Here is a 23167-nt window from a genome sequence, read left to right on the forward strand (position 1 = left end):
ATACAGCTAGAAAATTTGTATTAGGTTAACTATGTTAAAGTTATGCAAATATAGTTGCACATAAAATACTTTTCTTCACTTAGTAAGCACTTTAAAGTTAACAATAGAGGCTCAAAGTATACCATCAAGATAGTTATTGTCTGGTAAAGTTTAACACCTGCAGAATAAAATTATCATAGGACATCCTTGGTATTTTTGTCACTAGAACCCTATTGTTAGCATTTATACCACAAAGACATTAAACCTTCTATCCTGATTAACGAATTATTGTGTTCACAAAACAAGATAGCCAAACATATGATTTAAGGTGATGACCCACTTCATAGAATATGCCATAGCAATGCCTAAATTCTCAATGTTGAACTATGATTTACCAAACTCTAGTTAAGCCTACTCTAACAAGTTCCACTAAATTATGGTATGTTCTACCATCATATAGGAACAACACAATTTTTTTTCTTACATTAGCTTTATTTAAAACACAAATTATTTTATTGAACTGTTTTAACAATATCAGATACAATGATTTAAATAGAAATATGTACAGAAAAAATAGAGTATGTAAAAACTCAATGGAATTCTCTTATGCAGAAGAGAGAAAAGGGAAAAAACCTGACCTCAAACAGAAGATTCTGCTTAAGCAAACTAGAACACCTGCAACAACATAGAGAATTCTTTCACAATTGTTTCCGTCTCAGACGCCTGCTAGTTTCCGTTTACAATCAGCTAAAAATTCTATTGCCTTTCAGTTTGCTGAAGAATTATTTCTAACTTCTTGGGAGCAATGTGAAGACAAACAGTTCACTCAGGGATGCCTTTTTAAAAATATTTATGTCCTTTTGCGCCATTTTCCCCCCTAGAGGCAATACTTCAAACTGAATTGGCAAAGCACAGCTCCCCCTCCCTCTTGCTTATAAAGCTTAATATATTTACATTAGAATCAAGCAACCACCCCCATCCCCCCACCCCCGTGGCTAGGAATATAAACAAAAAATACATCCTGCATTATTAACCATCAATTGTAACTGGCAGGATTGGGGTAATTAAACTAATTAAAAACAATAGTATTAAGAATGGAAAAAATATCATACAAAATACAAGAATTGCAGGATACACAATATTCCTAAATCTTCATTTGGCCATAGCTGAGTCCATGAGAAAATTCAGAATATGCAACGTCGATATGTGGATGAAAATAATGTTATGGAAAAAATCCTGTTAAGTGAGCAACTGGTAGAGATATCTCAGACTGTTTCAGATGTCAGAGGGCAACAGTCCAAAGGTTGTCTTAAAATGACCCATGCAGCACCAACAGTACAGGCCATCATACTCTCCATTCAGAGTAAAAAAAACTCTTTGAATAAATTTTGCACATCTTTTAAGGGCAAGCTTTTAATTCTCTCTCAAATGAATAAATTAGAAAGGAGGCGTAACTTTCGCCATGAATTTCTATATGCTAGATGAAACCAGTCAAAGTGGCACAAGATGAGTGGGATGAGAATAAAATGTGCTATTCCATCTTCTATATAAATGTTGCTTCATTTTCAACAGTATAAGGATAGAAGTTCCACATGTAGTAGGCTTGGTCCAAGTTTATTTTCCTTTCCTCTGCATTATAAATAGTTCTGCCATTTTTAGATTTTTTTTTAAATTTACATAACCCAAAAAGTGACTCAAAACTGCAGAAATAACCCCCAAAAGCAAAAGGAAGCTGTGAAATACACAGAAATTACGAGCCACACAGCTGAAAAACAGATATGACAATTCAGTAGAAAATATATTGATGAAAAAGAGTTGCTATGTAGAATTATGGGTAGGTCTTGGATCTTCTCTAGATGAAATGTTCATGGTTTCATTCTGAAAATGTTTTAAATGGGCAATAGTTGGGACATATCTCTGACCAGCAGGGTAATTCAAAATAAACTAAAGCAGCCAAGTTCTTCAAGCAGTTTCAAGTGTGCTTTAAGACTTGTCATAACTCTTCTACTAGAAAGGGTAATCCAACAAAACATATAGCTTTTATTTTCTCTCAAAATGAAGCTGTGTAGCAAATCAACTGTCAATCATCTCAGAGAGTTCAAGCAGGAGCTCATCCTCATCTTTTCCTGGATCTAAATCAATCTCTGCTTCCAATTTGCCTCCTGAGATTTCCCAAATCAGCTTATCAAAGTCATCTTCAACTGAAGATTGAATCTTCCCACTTCCTGTTGAGCTCAGTCTGCGGGTCTTTGCTACTGCTGCACGGGAAGAACTTGGGTTTGCTATCTCTGCTTGCAACGTGGAGGCTACCTGGTTTTCCAGGTACAGTTCAGAGCTTCACAAAGAGAGGGAAAAAAACAAAACAATTATACATCTTCAAGTAGAAAACAGACATCATGTGTAAACCTTTGCAGGATTTTCAGTTCAAGTAAAATGGTGTGGGGCTGAACCATAGACATAAATTAACTATAGGCAGAATAGAGGTAGGTAAAGTACAAATTATGTTGTGGTAGTATCTAGGCCATATAACAAGCCCAGGATGTGCAGACTAGAAGGAAAAAAGAGGGCCTCTATTTTATGGCATGTAGTAAGGGATTAGACTTAATCTGTATTGCCCCAGAGCCAAAGTGTTAAATCTATAAGGAGGTAATTCAGGCTAAAAATCAGGAAGAATTTTCTGGTACATTAGCTATCAGCCGATACAACATGCTATCCCATAAGATAATGAATTCTGTTTTGATGGACATCTTCAAACAGAGGCTAGATCAGGGGTGTCAAACTGGCAGCCCGCGGGCCGGATGTGTCACATGCAGGCCACACTCACCGCAGCTCTGTGAAGGGAAAACATCTCAAACATCACATGACGGCAACGTGACGCCACGAGTTTGACACCCATGGGCTAGATGGTACCTGTCAGAAATACTCTACCAAATTCTGCACTGAAGAGGTTTGGACTAGATGATCTCTAATTTATTTATTTATTTATTTTATTTGATTTCTATACCGCCCTACTCCCGAAGGACTCAGGGCGGTGCACAGCCAAACAATAAAACACATACATACAAAATTTAAAAGTAGAATAAAATCAAATTAAATAATTTTGGCCCCGACAAATTTAAAACCCCAAACTTTTAAAACCAATTTAAAATTGAATGTATAAAATACTAAAAGATATTTAAAAATTAAAAATCTTTTATAAAAGAGGGAGAAAATTAGGCCAGGCCCGCCTGGTGAAATAGTAAGGTCTTTAAAGCGCGGCAGAAGGTGCGCAGATCCGGGATCCTCCGTATCTCTGGGGGGAGCTCGTTCCAGATAGTAGGTGCCCCCACAGAGAAGGCTCTCCCCCTGGGGGCCGCCAGTCGGCATTGTTTGGCTGACTGCACCCGGAGGAGCCCCTCTCTATGGGAGCGTACCGGCTGGTGGGAGGCTATTGGTGGTAGTAGGTGGTCCCGCAAGTACCCAGGTCCTAAGCCATGGAGCGCTTTAAAGGTGATAACCAAAACCTTGAAGCGCACCCGGGAGCCAGTGCAGCTCGCACAGGGGTGTTACATGGGAACGCCATGTCGCTCCCATTACCACCCGCGCGGCCGCACTCTGCACCAGTTGGAGCCTCCGGGTGCTCAAGGGGAGCCCCATGTAGAGAGCGTTGCAATAGTCCAGGCGGGAGGTGACAAGGGCATGAGTGACCGTGCGTAACGAGTCCCGATCCAGAAAGGGACGCAACTGGCGAATCAGGCAAACCTGATGAAAAATCCTCCCGGTCATGGCTGTCAAGTGCTCTTCTAAAGACAGCCGTGAATCCAGGAGGACGCCCAAGTTGCGAGCCCTCTCCGTGGGGGCCAATGATTCGCCCCCAATAGTCAGTGATGGCGTCAACTGACTATATCGGGACGTCGGAAACCACAGCCACTCGGTCTTGGATGGGTTGAGCCTGAGCCTGTTCCTCCCCATCCAGATCCGTACGGCCTCCAGGTACCGGGACATCACTTCAAGGGCATCGTTGGGGTGATCCGGAGTGGAGATGTACAGCTGGGTGTCGTCAGCGTACTGATGGTACTCCACCCCGAAACCACGGATGATCTCGCCCAGCGGCTTCACATAAATGTTGAACAGGAGAGGCGAGAGGACCGACCCTTGTGGCACCCCACATATGAGGGGCCTCGGGGTCGACCTCTGTCCCCCTGTCAACACAGACTGCGACCGGTCAGAGAGAAAGGAGGAGAACCACCGCAACACAGTGCCTCCCACCCCTAACTCTTCCAACCGGTGTAGCATGATACCATAGTCGATGGTATCAAAAGCCGCTGAGAGATCTAACAGGACCAGGACAGAGGAGCATCCCCTGTCCCGAGCCCTCCAGAGATCATCAACCAACGCGACCAATGCTGTTTCCGTGCTGTACCCAGGCCTGAAGCCTGACTGGAACGGATCCAGATACGTCGTTTCATCCAGGTGCTGGGGGAGCTGTTGCGCAACCACACCCTCAACAACCTTCGCCACGAAGCGAAGGTTGGAGATCGGACGATAATTTACCAACATTGCCTGGTCCAGGGAAGGCTTCTTGAGGAGAGGCCTCACCACCGCCTCTTTCAAGGCGGCGGGAAAGTCACCTTCACCCAGCGAAGCGTTTATAATCCCCTGGAGCCAGCCTCGTGTCACTTCCCGGGAAGCCAGTACTAACCAGGAAGGACACGGGTCCAATAAACAAGTGGTCGCGTTCAGTCTACCCAGAATCCTGTCCACCTCCTCAGGGGTCACAGGATCAAACTCATCCCAGATAACATTCTCAAGACCTGCCCCTGTCTCTCCCCCTGAGACTACCCAGTCGGAGTCCAAATCTTCCCGAATCTGAGTGATTTTGTCATACAGATACTGAACAAAATCCTCGGCTCTACCCTCCAAGGGGTCCTCCCGCGCTTCCTGATGGAGCAGGAAGAGGGCTAAAGAGGGCGCCCTAAAGAGGGCGGCCGAGCGATTATCTGATGACGCAATAAGAACAGCAAAATAGCTACATTTCGCTGCGTTTATCTAATGTATCTTCTAACTCTATAATTCTACAAAAGTGCTGTTAGATATTACTACAATGTTGGCAGTAAACAGTTTGTATGGATGTTTTTCCACTACATAGCCTACTGCTTTTAAATGTTCATATTAATTTAAGTTGAGCAGTATATAATACACAGAAAAGATTAGATTCCTATGGGCATATCATATATAATAAAAACAGCATAACATCTTGTAGCACTTTGAAAGTCTAATGTAATTACTTTAATTCTTTAGTACCGTATTTTCCGGCGTATAAGACGACTGGGTGTATAAGACAACCCCCAACTTTTCCTGTTAAAATATAGGGTTTGGGCTATACTCGCCATACAAGACTACCCCTCTTCCAACGCACACCAAATAAAAATTAAAAAACATCAACTGGCTCACCCACAATGTAAAAGCAGCTGTGCTAGACCCAAAATGGCCCCTGTAACAAGCAGGAACCTCACACAGGCACAAAAAGCCCAAAAAAACAACTTTCACACTTTACACATACACAACACAACACAACACAACTGGTTCACCCAATGTAAAAGCAGCTGTGCTAGACCCAAAATGGCCCCTGCAACAAGCAGGAACCTCACACAGCCACAAGAAGAGCCTTGGTAGTACAGTGGTCTAAGGCACCCTGTTATTAAGCTGGTTATTAAGACCAGCTGCCTGCAATTACTGCAGGTTCGAATCTCACCAAGGTTGACTCAGCCTTCCATCCTTTCTAAGATAGGTAAATTGAGGACCCAGTTGTGGGGGCAATAAGCTGACTTTGTATAAATATACAAAAGGATGAAGGCTATTGCTGAGCACATTGTAAGCCGCCCTGAGTCTCCGGAGAAGGGTGGCATATAAATCAAATTAAAAAAAAAAAAAAAGCCCAAAAACCCAACTTTCACACTTTACACACACAAAATTCCACATACAGCTTTGTGAGATTTTGTGTGTTTGTGTAGTTAGAGTGAAACATTACAGAAACATACTAAATCTCAGAAAGCTGCACAAATATTATTTTATTTTATTTTATTTTTATATGAAACTAAATTTAAAACTTCCTAAACTTTAAATGGCTAGGTCTAAAAAAGAACAACTAAAAAAAAACCCAATTAACTATTTTTTTTAAAGCTCCCGAAGGGGAAAAAACTTACCCAATAGAACAGGAGTCTCCAACCTTGGCAACTTTAAGACTTGTAGACTTCAACTCCCAGAATTCCTCAGCCAACTTTGCTTTGCTGGCTGAGGAATTCTGGGAGTTGAAGTCCACAACTCCCTGCCTGCTTGATTGCAGGCAGGGAGTGGCTTGCTGATGGAATGGATTCAGACAAGCAAAGCAAGGCAAGCGTTGCGACTAGCAGCTAAGGTAAGCAAGCTGGAGGGGGAAAACTTTTTTCCTTTTACATGGCTCTGGCAATCCCAGCTGCGTTGCCTGATTAGCAGGCAACTCAGCTGGGATCGTCAGAACTTGGATCGCCAGCCATGTAAAAGGAAAAAACTTTTTTCCTTTTACATGGCTCTGGCGATTCCAGCTGCGTTGCCTGATTAGCAGGCAACGCAGCTGGGATCGTCAGAGCTTGGATCGCCAGAGCCATGTAAAAGAAAAAAAGTTTTTCCTTTTACATGGCTCTGGGATCCCAGCTGAGTTGCCTGATTAGCAGGCAAAGTTTGGATCGCCAGAGCCATTTAAGGTTCGTCAGAGCCTTTCGGGCTGGTCTGCCTGGTTACAAGAGAACAACACCCGGCGTATAAGACGACCCCCGACTTTTGAGAAGATTTTCATGTGTTAAAAAGTCGTCTTATACGCCGGAAAATACGGTAAGTCTCGTCTTCAGATACAGAGGGCTAAACTACAAAAACAGATACCAAATGAAACAATTAGGATAGCACAGGATGTTTGTTACTGTACAACTACCAAAATATTACCAATGTTTTAAATCAGAGATAACCTACAAATTACTGTAAAAACAAATACATGGTCTGTTGACTTGGGAATCCTACAAGATTAATTACAAACTGGTTTAGAATACTTTTGCCTTTTAAACTTTGTTATCTGCAAACTCACAGTGCATCTTCAAAACTATTAGTAAGTTAGATTTCTCTGTAAGAAATTTGAAGTATCCACATGATGCTTATGATGCTTTCCAATCTATAGCCAGATTTAAAGAAACATTTGTTTTATCACAATGACGGACCAGAAATCATTAGGAGAAAATCTTATTAGCTACTTATATTTGATTTTTAAAAATATGTTTGTAATATATTAAAGATATTTCTTTGACAAATACTTTCAGAGTTAGCAACCAGTTACTAAATTTTTTCAGACTGAGTATATTCAAGATTCTTACACAATTTTTCCTCAATCTGCTTTCTTTGGCTATTACCCAGATACCTACTCATAAATGTGAAGGGAAAGAACCTAAATATCATATGATCCAATTTATGCCAAGTAAACATTCCACTTTGTCCTGCTGTTCTATGAGAAAATTCCAATCATGTGCAAAATGGCTATAAAGAAATAATTACCTGTTATAATCCACTCTCTTAGGCATACTGTCCTTTGAAACATCTGGGGTGCTTCCCTAGGAAAAAAAATAATTAAAAAAATAAAAATAAACTCACTCTGTGAGGTTCATTATCAGCAGAATTATTTTACTCCTAGACTTCCATTCCATTGTTCTTTTTTATGCAAAATAATACATATTCTATCAATATAAATGGAGAACTCTCTGAAAAGGTTTAGATCTAAAAGTGCTCTCTCCCATCTCATAAAATTGCTACTCCTATTAGATAGAAAAGTATATATAAATCAACCTAATGCCCTCATCATCAGAATTTTAGCAGCACAATACAATAATAATAATAATAATAATAATAATAATAATAATAATAATAATAATAGGTATTTGTGATGCATTTTTGAATGTTCAGTTGACTGAGTTTCATGTTTAATGAATAAAGTAAATAATAATAACAGCTTTTATTGTCATTGTACATCATGTATACAATGAAACTGTTTTCTTACCAGAGCTGTATTTTCAGAAGCAAACTTTTTCATTTCTGTGTTTGCAATAGGGCTCAGGGGCTTCACTGCAGCAACAGAGGGATGACACTCTGATATTTTTCGCTTCTGTGTCTGCTTTGCTGGGGAAATGGGTTTTACTCCAGATGGTTTCACATTCATCTTGGGCTTGACTGAAATATAAAAGATATCCAGTGAGAATGGAGTTGTAACCTCTCTGTTAATGTTGCACAAGATGTTTGGAAAAACACTTCTTAGAAGAGACCTATTTTAATCAATTCCAAATTTTAATGTATGGAAATATTTAAAATTATATTTATAGAGTGATGACAAAATACTATCTAAGCATTCTTCCCACACTTCAGTACTTCCCACATAAAAAGGAATTATAACAAACTGCAGTATTCTGCAGAGAACATAGGGCTAGAAAGGGCCCTATGTTAGGGCCATCATAGAGGTAGAGCTTCTCAATGGGAAGAAATAATTGTTGGAAAAATGAAGTCAGCTTTCTGTATGCTGAAAATGGGAAATTTACATAATGACTTCTGACAACTGAAGATTTTACTTCTGTCTGTTAAAAATATTATCCCCAAAATAAGATATCCCCTGATAATAAACCCAATCAGGCTTTTGAGCGCATGGCAATAAGGCCAAGCCCTTATTTCAGGATTCAAAAAAATATAAGTCAGGGTCTTATTTTCGGGGAAACACAGTAGATGCTTGAACCCTTATCCTACCAATATGGACTTGTATATACCTGAAGCAAAGTTGAACTGTGGGGAAGATCGATATCATCCAATATATAATGGTTCTACTTCCCACAGAATTATAAACAATGCTATTCTTGAAACAATCAGAATAAACTGATCCACGAATAGAAAAAGTTCCAGATTTATTATTCTAGAACACATTCAACAATACTGTGCTTATTTCCATGAGTCTAACACAAGAGAATGTCTCCCAAGACAAGCAATTGCTGACAACTAGGATTATTATTGATTTTTCCTTATGTCCAAGACATATTAAAAAAAGGAATTAAAATATGCAGTTTGCCATTATCTCAAGAATTTGATACATATTCAAGTAAAACTTGCAGATCAGAAATGTTTTCTATTTAAAAACGAGGAAGTATTCTGGAAAGAGAACTTTACCCTTCGTTCTTGGTTCTGCAGCCTGAGGGCAAAGTTTCAGGTCTTCTGATATTCCCTCCTGAGATCTCACCAACAATCTTTTGGAAAGTGGACGTGTTTTCCCCACAGTCACTGAGGATTCAGAATTTGTAGTCACTTCTGGCATTTTTCCTTCTATTTCTTCCCCAGCAAGTGGCGCAGTCACTTGTAGTTCCTGGAATTTTTCCTCTTGCTGCTGCTGCTTTAATCGTTGCTTCTCCTGCCTTATTTCTTCTAAGCTCTTCACATAGACTTTAGAATGTGAATTACTCACACTATCATTCAAAGGCTGATATAAATGCAAAAGACATACTTTTAAAAAAAACAAATGTCCAATAAGCAATCAATGTAAGTCCTTTGAAAAATGGACACACTCTTATCACTCCACCCAAATCAAATATAAATCTTCATTATAGCCCTAGGGCAGACAGCATCAACCAACCAACATTTTTGGTGTTATGCAGTTTATAAAAAATAAAAATATTTATTTATTTATTTAAAAGCACAATCTATGACAACCATACATATGTTTTGCTTCTTGATGGAAGCCTGAAGTCAGAAAGAAATGCATTGCAACTGCAGTGGAGATCAGCTTGATTATAATTTCCTACTTAAATCCTGTTTCCGAAAACAGATGAACAGAATACATTGTATGGAACAAAATTCTATATTAAATATTTGATCTTCATTGAGTGTATTTTTGTTTTATAATCAGTGGTCTATTTGGTAGCATAACCTGCCAGCTGTAATATGTTGCAACATCAACTGTTATTATTCATGACAATGGGATCTAAATAACTCAGAAGAATGAGAATAATATATTTTTTATCATGTCAAATACTCCTAATTGAAATACCAGATGCTAAGTTTCCAACTATACTAAATAAAAGGATGATACAAGGAATGTGCATTCACAAAAGCTATCTTCTTACAGTACAATGAAGCTCACCTTTGTAGAAATGTCTCCTATAGAAATTCTTGGAGAAGACCTCAATACCAGAGTTTTTTCTTCCTTTTCAGGAGCTGTTGACAAATCAGAGAGATAATTCTAAGAGAACTACATTGCCGCCCCGTTTTCTATAACATTGTTTGGAATAACAATGGTTTATTTAATCATGTGCTGTTGCCGGGGTGAGGGGTTAATGATTGGGATTTTTTATTATTATTATTATTTTTTCTACATTGTGTGTTGTTTGTAAACCTCCTAGAGTCGTTATGAGCAAGTAGGCAGCTATATACATTTTCTAAATAAATAAATAAATAAATACATTCCAAACCCAGAATGTATAGCAGTGACAAGCTCTTAAATGTTCAAAGGCAGCAGAGATTCCCCATCCCTCTAGAAAGTTGCAGGAAGTCAGATATCATTAAAAGCAGTATGGCCAGTGTTTTCAGCCTTCTTTTTAGCTTTTTTTTTTTTTTTTTTTTTAATTTGATTTATATGCCACCCTTCTCCGGAGACTCAGGGCGGCTTACAATGCGTTAAGCAATAGCCTTCATTCTTTTGTATATTTTATACAAAGTCAGCTTATTGCCCCCACAAACTGGGTCCTCATTTCACCTACCTTAGAAAGGATGGAAGGCTGAGTCAACCTTGAGCCTTGGAGAGATTCGAACCAGCAGAAATTGCAGGCAGCTGTGTTAATAACAGGGTGCACTAAACCCCTGTACTATCAAGGCTCTTTTTTTTTGTTGAGGCTTTTCATGGGTGGGAATGGGATACCTGGGCTTCTTGGAGGCAAACTGTTATTATTCTCACTATTAATCTCCATGTTTTAAAATTCCCAAACTGAACTGCTAAAACTGTACTGTTTTGCTACCAAACTCCCATCTGAGTGTTCTGAAGGTCTGCAAATGTGATGTGGAGGCAGGAGGGCTTGATATGACTGGTAAAGTGCCCAGAACTCACTAAGGAAGAACAAGCAATTTCTTTTAACTTTTCAACTAACTTTTTTCCAAGTTTTGAAGTCAAGAAACATAATGATATTACTTTGGAATTTTTCTACCCATCTTTGTGTGGAGTGCTGAGAGTTTGTGAACCCTTTAGAATTATCTATAATCATACAATACTATGATATACAAGATGATTTGAGCTTTAACTAGGTGCTATTTATAAAGAGATTCTGAATATAAATATATAAAATGAATCACAATTGAACCCACTGAATCACTATTCATTATGTTTATTGGAAAAACTATCTGAAGTATTATATGTCACTTTTTTTAGCAGAAATTATTTTAACCTGTTGCTTGATCTCACACTTGGCTTGAGGGTATTTTGGATTCTTCTCTACTGAATTGCTTCAACTAGATATTTTGGGGTTGTGTTGTCCAGAACTGCTCGCTTTGGTCATGTCACATTAGCTCAGGCTTTTGAACTGGTTATTTTGAAATGTGATTTTTTTTTCTGCTTCAGACATTGTTGTAAATTTACTTGCATGTTTAGGAATACATTCATTTAATCTGCACTAGATGGATAAATATCCTGATATTCTATGGAATTTGTTGATATAATGCACAGTAGACTATTGTCAATGTTGTTTGCTGAATCAAAATCTCTGTTAATAAGATTAAAATGAAGCACAGATAATTCTCTCACACTACTTCAGAATTATCTATATTTTATTTATAATTCTGAAGAGATCACAAACTTCATGACTGTATGGCAATAAATTTTTATTTCATATTTAAATGATATGATTTCTGTAGTCACTAATTCTAAAATGTGAGTTTCTCAGAAATGCATTTTTCTAATATGATAAAACAATAAAAAGCATGACTTTTTTAAAAAAGCCAATCATCAGTCTGTTCTGATTAGTAAATGAATATCATAATAATTTCTGAATATGTAAGTATTTCATTATTTACTATAACTTTACTTCCAGAAGAACTAATGTAAATCATTCTAAAAATACTTGATTTGCTTATTAAAAAAATAAGCAAGGAATTCCAAAATGAAATAGAAGTGGTTGAGATTTGTAATTGTTAAACCTATTTTGCTTCTCAATTCTGAAATACAAAGAGAGTTCAGAGGAACAGTAAGAGTTAGATTCCTCCATCTTTATTTTGGCATTATATTAATGCACCTTGCATATAACATGAAGAGTTCTGGTACTGCTGTATTTTAAGATCCAGGCCAAGAACATTTATTCATCCTGTTATATAATAATTGGCTTCAAAAAGAAACTGGGAAAAATACATTCTGAATGCATCCTTTAGAAAATTAAACACTTTAACAAGGAAAGTTTGATACCTGTCAGCTTTGTAACATACAACATTCTCCTCCCAGTTATAGTTCGTTCAGATTGTATCTGTGTCTTTGATGTGCTCTCTAAACCTTGCTGCATGCGGAGAGCTTTCTCTTGCTTGATTTCCTCCAAAGTTTTGATGTGCACTTCCCTAAAATCCTTGTTCTTGACAGATTCTTCTAATTTTCTTCTTTTAGATACAGCTGTACCCAGAAACCCTTCTTTCTGAGGTTCACACTCATGGTTTGGTTTGGAAACAGCCTCTTTTTCAGTTTTTATTCGCTCCTCTTCCATTTGCCTTTGTTTTTTCTCAGCCAAGACTTCAGAAAAAGTTTTGATCCGTACTGTAGGAGGTTTTGACACTGGATTGGGATTTGTTATACAAGCCACTTCAACTTTGGGTTTGGGGTGAATTTCTCCCTTTTTTTGGCTAGCTTTCTCCAAGCGAATTTCTTCAAGTGTTTTAACATAGATTTCACCAGTTGGCTTGGCAGCAGACTCTGAATCACCAAAACAAATAATTAAAACATATACAGAGACTATATTTTAAATTTCATTACGATCACATACTTTTTGCCTACTAGGAGGTTATATTCCCCAATGGTTCTACTGAGAAAAAAAACAAATGAACTATTGCTATTCTTTGTTTCACTTTAAATGGGTTGTACTTCAAAAATATAAATAATTCTTTTCAATCTTTGCCAGATTTTCATATAGTGACGTAGAAGCTCAAAATAAAAAAGTGTGATCTGAAATAGATGATAAAAATAGATGAACAAGATTCTTCATTCCAGCAAAGACAGAACTTCTAAAATTTAAAAAAGGGATTTAAAATACAATGCTGGCTGACTATTTCTAAAAAGGTTTAGGTTACAGTTCAGTATTCAACTAGCAAGGCATAACATTCAGTCCAGGGATGAAATCTAGCAGGTTATGACAGGTTCTGAAGAACCGGTAGCGGAAATTTTGAGTAGTTTGGAGAACTGGCAAATACCACCTTTGGCTGGCCCGAGTGGGCTGGGAATGAAGATTTTGCAATATCCTTCCCCTGCCACGCCCACAGAACCCGTAGGGAAAAATTTTGAATTTCACCCCTGATTCAGTCCAATAAAGATGCTTTCTGAACAAACATGCGAAGGATTCAGTTGAGCAAAAATTCACTACAGAAAGAAACAAAAGTTTATTGTATTAAAATAAAATTAGTACCTGTTTCCATACTGCTTTGCTCAGACGCTAATCCCAGTCTTTCTTTAAGAGACCTGGGAACTTGAACTGAAATCAAGAATGATAAAGTCAGTCACTTACATGGCTTCTTGCAATTTATACGCACCATTTACATGTATGATGCATTACCTATTACCCCATCTAATATATTAAAGCCTCAAGTACACATACTACTACTACAATAAATATGATATATAACTTTGGAGGTTTTTTAGAGAGAATGTGATTATTTTCTGGAAGACTAAGGAAACATATTTTCTCCATAAAATTAAAACATTGGATTTTATCCATGAAAAATGGTCAAAGAGACTTTCTTGTGATTTATTTATTCTAAGAATAAATAGCAGCCTTATGAAGATGTTGAAGTTATTTGGTTACTGTAAGAAAAGGAAGTAGGAAAGCATAACACGTGAGTTATTATTTCTAAGCTCCTCCACCATACATACATTAAATAAACAAATATTAAGAACAACACTTCTACAGCTGAATATTATCTGTTTCTAAATATAATCTATACCTGAAATAAATAAAATATATTTTATTGATGTAACAGCCATACCTCTTTTTGGTATTTTTTCTGTACTTTCAAGTGAATCCATTTTTTTCCCCAGTCTATCAGCAAGGCTACGCTTTAATGGAATTCCAGTCTCGGTGACTTATGGTGAAAAGATAATAAATTTATGTTTCATTTTTTAAAAATTGTAAATCTTTCTACTACTTATGTATTATACACATGTCTCTACTTGAAATTATACCCCTTATTTACTTAGATGATAATGTAATCTGCCTTCAGTGGGTATGTACCTAGAATGGCAGTGCACTTTTATATAAAAATAATTTCATAATGCAATAAATAAATTAACTGAATATTTCTAGTCAAGATACAATAAAAATCCATTCTGCTTCTAATTCTATTCAGAGGTAATTCAATAAGTGATAGAAATGAAGAGAATACATTCCTTGAACTTTGTATATCTATGCATCAATAAAGAGAAACATGGTTGTGATATATAACAAATGTAGGTGAGGGGAACAGACATTTCAGTACAGGTAGTGCTTGACTTACAACAGTTCATTCAGTGACCAAAGTTACACCACAACTGAAAAAAGTGACATATTTTTCACACTTATGACCGCTATAGCATTCCCATGGTCATGTGATCAAAATTCAAATGCTTAGCAACTGACTCACATTTATGACAGTTGCAGTGTCCCTGGGTCATGTCCCTTTTGTGATCTTCTGACAAGCAATATCAATGGGGAAGCCAAATTCACTTAACAACCATGTCACTAACTTAACAACTGTGGCAAGAAAAGTCATACAATGAGGAAAAAAAATTACTTAACAAATACCTCACATAGCAACAGAAATTTTGGGCTCAATTGTGGTGATAAATCAAAGATTACCTGTAGTACCTTTTTCCCCCTCATCTGATTACTCACCCGTGGGAGACTTCCTTTTCCCCAATCTCTCTGCAAGTGTTAAGTGAATCCGAGGCTCTTCACCTAGGACAGCGAAATACAAGAAAAGTTAACTTTTGCTTTCCTACCACAAATATAAACAACTATTACCCCTTCAGTTACATGGAATATGAATTGAGATAGAACTTATCTATTCATGGCAACGCTAGTGTACATTAAAGAGTGAAGTTAGAAGAGTATTAAATATGAAATATAACCAAGTTATTTTCTCTATAGGAGTCATTAAGAAAAAAGTTAATTACGACATTATAGTTTTGCAGTGTCATATTTCTGTTAAATGACCCTTTTATAGCTATTGAGTTTCAGACCTGTTTCTTATTGCAAATCATAAATACTGCTAGAAGAAATAACATAAATAAAAAATGAGATAAATGAAATAAAAAAGAGAGATTTACCTTGCCTCGTAGATAAAGTTACAGTTCTGACCACAGTCCGTGCATTTTCTTTCTCTGGGCCTGGCTGAGCAATCATTTCAGAAGGAATGTCTGAAGAAAGCAAAAAGAAAGCTATGTTAACCTTCACAGCAGTCACTATTTATGATTTGAAGCTTATGTTTACATGCTTTGTAAGAAAGCAACCCAACTGAGAGCCAGTTTGGTCTGATGGTTAAGGCACCAGGCTGGAAACCAGGAAACTGTGAGTTATAGTCCCTCCTTAGGCATGAAAGCCAGCTGGATGACTTTGGGTCAATCACTCTCTCTCAGCCCAACTTGCCTCATACGTTACAGTTGTGGGAAAAATAGGAGGAAGAAGTAGTATTAGATATGTTCTCTGCCTTGAGTTATTTATTGAAACAATAAAGGTAGCATAAAACAACATCTTAAAAAAACTGAATTCAATAAAGTTTATTTAGAACAAATTGCACTAGTGGTCGATACATATCATTCCTTGCAACTACACTTCAATACCGCATATATCAAAGAACACAAAATACCAGGTGAGCTTGCAGCTGAAATACCCTGTTTCCCTGAAAATAAGACATCCACTGATAATAAGCCCAATCGGGCTTTTGAGTGCATGCACTAAAATAAGCCTCCTCCCAAAAATAAGCCCTCCTCGAAAATATTTAAAAGCAGAGCTGGAAATCAGGTAAGACGGCAAGAGGAGCCCCAAGTATTTAGTCAGCCACCAATTGTGCAAGTTCTCCTACTTAAAAAGATGAGAGAGGCCTGTAATTGACATCATAGGTAGACCTCAACTATGAGAGACAAAAAGAGAAAACAAATCCAGGCAATCACATTGTCTGATTTGGAAAGAATTTATTTGCAAATTATGGTGGAAAATAAGTATTTGGTCACCTACAAACAAGCAAGATTTCTGGCTCTCACAGACCTGTAACTTCTTCTTTAAGAGGCTCCTCTGTCCTCCACTCATTACCTGTATTAATGGCACCTGTTTGAACTTGTTATCAGTATAAAAGACACAGGTCCACAACCTCAAACAGTCACACTCCAAACTCCACTATGGTGAAGACCAAAGAGCTGTTGAAAGACACCAGAAACAAAATTGTAGACCTGCACCAGGCTGGGAAGACTGAATCTGCAATAGGCAAGCAGCTTGGTGTGAAGAAATCAACTGTGGTAGCAATAATTAGAAAATGGAAGACATACAAACACCACTGATAATCTCCCTCGATCTGAGGCTCCACACAAGATCTCACCCCGTGGGGTCAAAATGATCACAAGAACGATGAGCAAAAATCCCAGAACCACACGGGGGGACCTAGTGAATAACCTGCAGAGAGCTGGGACCAACGTAACAAAGGCTACCATCAGTAACACACTACGCCGCCAGGGACTCAGATCCTGCGGTGCCAGACGTGTCCCCCTGCTTAAGCCAGTACATGTCCGGGCCCGTCTGAAGTTTGCTAGAGAGCATATGGATGATCCAGAAGAGGATTGGGAGAATGTCATATGGTCAGATGAAACCAAAGTAGAACTGTTTGGTAGAAACACAACTCGTCGTGTTTGGAGGAGAGAGAATGCTGAGTTGCATCCAAAGAACACCACACCTACTATGAAGCATGGGGGTGGCAACATCATGCTTTGGGGCTGTTTCTCTGCAAAGGGACTAGGACGACTGATCCGTGTATAGGAAAGAATGAATGGGGCCATGTATCGTGAGATTTTGAGTGCAAACCTCCTTCCATCAGCAAGATGAAGATGAAACGTGGCTGGGTCTTTCAGCATGACAATGATCCCAAACACACTGCCCAGGCAACGAAGGAGTGGCTTCGTAAGAAGCATTTCAAGGTCCTGGAGTGGCCTAGCCAGTCTCCAGATCTCAACCCCATAGAAAACCTTTGGAGGGAGTTGAAAGTCTATGTTGCCCAGCCACAGCCCCAAAACATCACTGCTGTAGAGGAGATCTGCATGGAGGAAATGGCCAACATACCAGCAACAGTGTGTGCCAACCTTGTGAAGACTTACAGAAAATATTTGACCTCTGTCATTGCCAACAAAGGATATATAACAAAGTATTGAGATGAACTTTTGATATTGACCAAATACTTATTTTCCACCATAATTTGCAAATAAATTCTTTCCAAATCAGACAATGTGATTGTCTGGATTTGTTTTCTCATTTTGTCTGTCATAGTTGAGGTCTACCTATGATGTCAATTACAGGCCTCTCTCATCTTTTTAAGTGGGAGAACTTGCACAATTGGTGGCTGACTAAATACTTTTTTGCTCCAATGTAGGAGCAACACCTTAAAACAAAATTAAGTAAATATTTACAATTAACTTCTTCTCAACAATGCACAAATACATTCTCCAAGAAATTATCAAAGAGGACATGACAGGACACTATGAAAGAAAGAAAACCAACAAACCATTTTGCTGCTTTGATTTTTCTTTCATTTTCTTTGATTTTATTTCTTCAAGAGTTTTGATTCCAAAATTCAAACTTTTATCTAAAAAATGCAGATATCTGATTGAAACCAAACATTTACAGTATTTGACAAGATTGTAGATTTTTTGAATTTAGGATAATTGAAGAAATTAATATAATCTTAATACTACATACTTTCTGTTCTTACCTTTATCTTGATTTGAACTAGTCACTGATTTACGAGTAGAAATTACCCGCAGTCCATTTGGACTTTCTGTAGATGGTTGTTGGGCAGGCATTTTAGATTCATCCCCTTCTTCAGATAATTGATCTGAAAGGAACACTAATGTTACTTTAATTCTAATACTGTTTATTCAGAAATAAGCAAGATCTACTGATCTTAAATCAGTAGAGGGGCAAGTTGCCCTTCTTAATGTGCCTAGGACTGCTACTCATTTACTACCCAAAATTACTTATCAGAAATGATATGTAGCCCTAACACTAAAATAAATGTTTAATGTCTACTTTCTATATTCATGATAAGTTAGGATGATATCTTGGGGTTTCACAGTAAATCATGACTTGTAGTAAGAGAATCCATAACTTACTATTAAGTATGTAATTTCAGACTGCATTTAAAAATTTAGAATAATTTGATTAACTGTAGAAGCTATATTTAAACCTTTAGAAGAATAGCATGCTATACAAGTAGCTTTCAATGAAGTAACTATATTTAAAAAAACAAGTCTGAAAGTGAATTTAATTTCATCTAGAATCATTAATGGACTTAAACTTTATACATAGATTTACACTGTATTCAAATGTTGGCTTTTTTCTTTAAAGGAGAAAGCTTTATAACGTATTTTATTTGATTTATTAGAAGGACTAGCCTTTTCAGTTTATATGGAAACTCATATTATTCTGATTGATTTTTTTATATCAATTACTTTTGCTAATTAATTTTTGACAATGGTTTTAAAGTGATAATTTGATTACTGTAAGATCACATTGGTATGCAATTCTAATCTAATATCATTTTGAAAATTTTATTGAATTTTATATAGCTTCCAATTTTTTTCTTATTAAAAAAAGGAAACGGCTAAGTATTCTGTATTCCATGAAGTCACCTGAATATACATATGTTAACTGATCATTACTATTTGTAACAGTAAGATTCCAGTTTTCATATGAAAATACAGAATAAGTAGCTGAGGTTCATGTTTAACTTTACAAGCAAACGCATCTCACTTCTTAAAATAGATTGCATCCTGGGTTGGGGGGGGGGATCTTATCCTATTGCCTAGTGAGTAATGAAAGAAGTACCCAATTCTCTGAAAGGAACTCTCATCAACCAGATTTAAACTGATCCAAATCCTTGAGATGTTAAAAATAGTATTGTTGCCTTTTGAACAGAAGCAGAGACAATAATATCTGGCAATAACTGAGATGCCATTTGCAAATGTGCTATAGAACTCATCTGGGCTTTACATCTTTTCTCCTCCTCAACTTTAACAATACAGTTCAATTACAGAAGTGACTAGACATATATGATGACATGGAAAACAAAAACAACAGCTTTTCCAGAGGGAGCTTCAACTGAAGCAACGATTAAAATCATTTGGGAATTCTAGCTAACATATCTGGATTTCCTCTTTGTAAAAGGTAAGATCTTTCTTAAATTAAAAGTTTGGTTTGATGAGTTTGGGGAAAAATCAGTCCAAGCAAATGGTCCAAGTAGTACTTGGTCCAAGTAGTAGTAGTAGTAGTAGTAGTATCTTCATTTTACATTTTATCTGCTATACTCATTCTCCCTTTATTTTAAAATTATGTTAGCTTGAACAAATCATACTTAGCTCACCATCATCATCTTCATCATCATCTGCTGCATTAATAACAACAGGTGGATGTGTGGGACTGGGAACATTTTCAGAATTTTCCACCTTCATCACTCCACGCAACTGAGGTGATGGGTTAGACTGAACAGAAAGCTTGTTTTGTTGTGCAGTCTTCATCTCCTCTTCTGGAGACTCAGGCACATTTGGAAGAACAGCTTAAACAATGAAACAACATCAAATAATTCATTTAGTTTGATCAAACTCAGAATGAATTCATTAAAATCTGTGAAAATTTAGTAATAACTAGCATAAATTCCATGATTTCAACAATCCTACTCAAAGAATAGCAATGTCTGAACTCAGTCCATTACTCATAATACATATAGGGAGTCCTCAACTCATGACAGTCATTTAATGATCATTCAAAGTTACAATGGTCTCAGAAAGGATGTTTTATGGCCCGGGTAAAGCACTTCTGGCCATTGTAGAACACTGTGCCACCCTTCTGCAGTTAGGCATTTGGCAACAGGGTCACAACAGGTTGCCAAGCATCCCGCAATAATGTGATGGCCATTTGCAATCTTCTCTACCAACTTCCCCAAAAAGTTAATGGGAAGCCAGCAGGGATAGTTGCAAGTGAAGGGGATGATGGGGAGCTGCAATCTTTCACTGGGCTGAAATAATAGAGCTGAAAACTTCCAAGATTTTAGCTCCATTCCTGTAGCTCCTCCAATTTTAAAATCTTACCTCCTCTTAAAGTTTTAAGCTTTTATACATACTGTTTATATTTTAACATTTTATGTACATCTCAAAGATTTCCCCTTTGAGGTAGATGGGTGGTATTTTATTAAAAATAAAATACAATAAAGTAAATTGTAATAGTGTAAACTAGATTCAATTACATTTTTTTTGGTTGTCTATCCACTTGTATTTATTTTGCTTACTACTTACCTCTTACCCTCCTTACTACTTATTCTTATACTGCACTTTGTAAAAAGTTGCTTACTCCCAAAGAGAATGGCATAGAAGTTTTCTTTGTGTATATGATATGAAGTTATCTGAATCAAATGGGAAATTTTCAACACAAAAAGTTCAGCTGATAAAGTTACTTTCACATAAGCAACAAAAGCCTGGATCTCTTCCACTGGATTATAAACCATTTATTAATCTGGAACTCATAATTATTATAAATTGGGTCGATTTGGTGGGATGTTACAGTCCTAATGAGTCCAGAATAGTTTTTGTTATTATATCTTAATATCTTATTAAATTACCACAATTTTCCAAGGAAAAACATTTAACTTACTCTTGCTTGGAGGTAAGAAAAGCCCATCCACAAAACGTCCCTTGTTGTGGTGAAAAGCACAGTTCAATTTCTGACAGCCCAATGGCTGATTCTCCCAATAGCACGGTATTTCGCTGCGCTTTTTCTGAAGACAAACCACAAGTTATTAATTATATATAGAAGAGCCTGCAAGTTCACAGTATTAAGAAAGCAGCACATGCAGTGCATTTAGATGATACAAAAAGCCCCAATAAACGTAATACAGTTTACCAGAAGGCACACTGCTTGTTGCTAGTGGATAGATGGGGAAGACTGAGTGGCTATGAGTTTTGGATCTATATCTAGGAACTGGAGATTTTCCATCTTTGGCTCTGAATGGAGCTATATGGCTCCACATAGACCTACAACACAATTTGGGGATTCTCCTGGATACACAGAATTATACAAAGAGCACGTGGCAACTACTACACTACTTTGTATTATCCACTATTCCTGCCTGTTGTCACTGTCTTAGTCACCTCTGGACTAGATTATTATAATACACTATTTCTTTGTTTGTTTATTTTTATTTCATCCAACATTTATTATTGTTATAAATAACTATAAAGTTATTTTTTTATGTAACTAGACATATAAAGGACCCCACAAAAAGGTGCCAGGCTTTGAACTACCATGTCAGCAATAAACAATCCTGAACAGGATTCACACCTCACACAGCATCTGTGGGGGCCCTCTGTATAAATGAGGCATAGTATCTTCTCCTCAGTGTGACTCTGAAGGCCCTTGTCGAATTGTAGATTACATTGTGACCAACTGTAAGATGAAGGCATATACCAGTCCACTATCTGATTTTTTAAATATAAACAATGCTGTGCTTAAATGGTTAAATGCCCAGACACTCATATTTGAACATAGATGTTTTTAACATTTATATTTTATGGTGTTTTACTAATCTAGGAGAAATGTTAATATATATTGCTAGTCCATGTAAGATATGACATACACTAAATAAATAAATTTATAAAGACCTCAAGGCAGTGAACATACTAATGCTCCTACCTCCACTGGTTTTCCTCACATTAACCCTGTCAGGTGAATTGGGTTGAGAGAGATGGGTTTGTCCTTGAAAACTGGAAGCTAGTTGGTCCAGAATGCAATGGTGCAGATAGTAACACTACTTCCTCATCAGCTTCTGTGTTATCTGTGGATAATCCCTCTAATGATATCTGCATATCCCACTCACTCTAATACAGTGTACATACTTTAAGTCCTTTCATTAAAATAGGGCCAAGTAAAGGGGGCCAGTAATAGTGCCTATAATAATCATCCCTAGATTTTCAATTGACCCTGACCCTGCTAATCTTTAGAAAGGCCTTAAAAGCATGGTTATTCTTTCAAGCACTGGGACCAGGATGAATAAGTTTCCATTAGGAGTATGTATGAATGCAAATCAAGTAGCCAATTATTATTGTTCATTGTTTATTTGGGTTACGGGCAGGGGTGGATTTCAAAAATTTTTTACTACTGGTTCTGTGGATGTGGCATGGCTTGGTGGGTGTGGCTTGATAGGCGTAGCATGGGAAGGATACTGATTCCCTCCCCAATCCAGGAGAAAGTTACTGCAAAATCCCCATTTCCTCCCGATCAGCTGGGACTTGGGAGGCAGAGAATAGATGGGGGCTGGGCCAGTCAGAATTTTTACTACCGGTTCTCTGAACTACTTAAAATTTCCACTACCGGTTCTCCAGAACTGGTCAGAACCTGCTGAAACCCACCTCTGGTTACGGGGTATTTCTTGTAAGCTTCCCTGGCTCATGCTGTTCAAGTTGGACAGCCATATAAATTATTTAAACAAGGCTTGAATCTGTCTTATGCCATTCAGGCAAGATCATAAAGATGCTATCAGTAACATGGTCCTTACAAAAAAGAATCTGAATTTGACATTTTAACACAAAATATAATTATATTACCTAATTTTTTTATTTAAAAAAATCAGTTTCCTTCTGCACGTTGAGACAATTTTAATCAAAATAATCAGACCCAAAGGACAACATGTGGTA

General features: G+C 37.3%; 1 protein-coding gene across 3 annotated transcripts in view; it reads right to left on the bottom strand.

The window, feature by feature from the left end:
- Positions 1-450: 450 nt before the first annotated feature.
- ZC3H11A (zinc finger CCCH-type containing 11A) overlaps positions 451-23167 on the bottom strand; it is a 32068-nt gene continuing 9351 nt past the window's right edge. For 2 of the 3 annotated variants that reach the window (XM_070941530.1, XM_070941529.1), the window contains 14 exons: positions 21129-21252; positions 19846-20037; positions 18196-18318; positions 17989-18069; positions 15551-15640; positions 15117-15179; positions 14233-14328; positions 13656-13721; positions 12455-12949; positions 10151-10224; positions 9184-9490; positions 8036-8205; positions 7537-7592; positions 451-2314 (listed from right to left, as the gene is read on the bottom strand). In XM_070941530.1, the coding sequence (XP_070797631.1) occupies positions 2053-2314; positions 7537-7592; positions 8036-8205; positions 9184-9490; positions 10151-10224; positions 12455-12949; positions 13656-13721; positions 14233-14328; positions 15117-15179; positions 15551-15640; positions 17989-18069; positions 18196-18318; positions 19846-20037; positions 21129-21252 (2199 nt within the window). In that variant the 3' untranslated portion in view covers positions 451-2052. The remainder of the gene's footprint in view (positions 2315-7536; positions 7593-8035; positions 8206-9183; positions 9491-10150; positions 10225-12454; positions 12950-13655; positions 13722-14232; positions 14329-15116; positions 15180-15550; positions 15641-17988; positions 18070-18195; positions 18319-19845; positions 20038-21128; positions 21253-23167) is intronic. The other variant, XM_070941531.1, reaches the window with a different exon arrangement.

Source organism: Pituophis catenifer, unplaced genomic scaffold (assembly GCF_029215685.1).
Source record: "Pituophis catenifer annectens isolate HBS135680 unplaced genomic scaffold, rPitCat1.0.hap2 SCAF_3, whole genome shotgun sequence".
NCBI lineage: Eukaryota > Metazoa > Chordata > Lepidosauria > Squamata > Colubridae > Pituophis > Pituophis catenifer.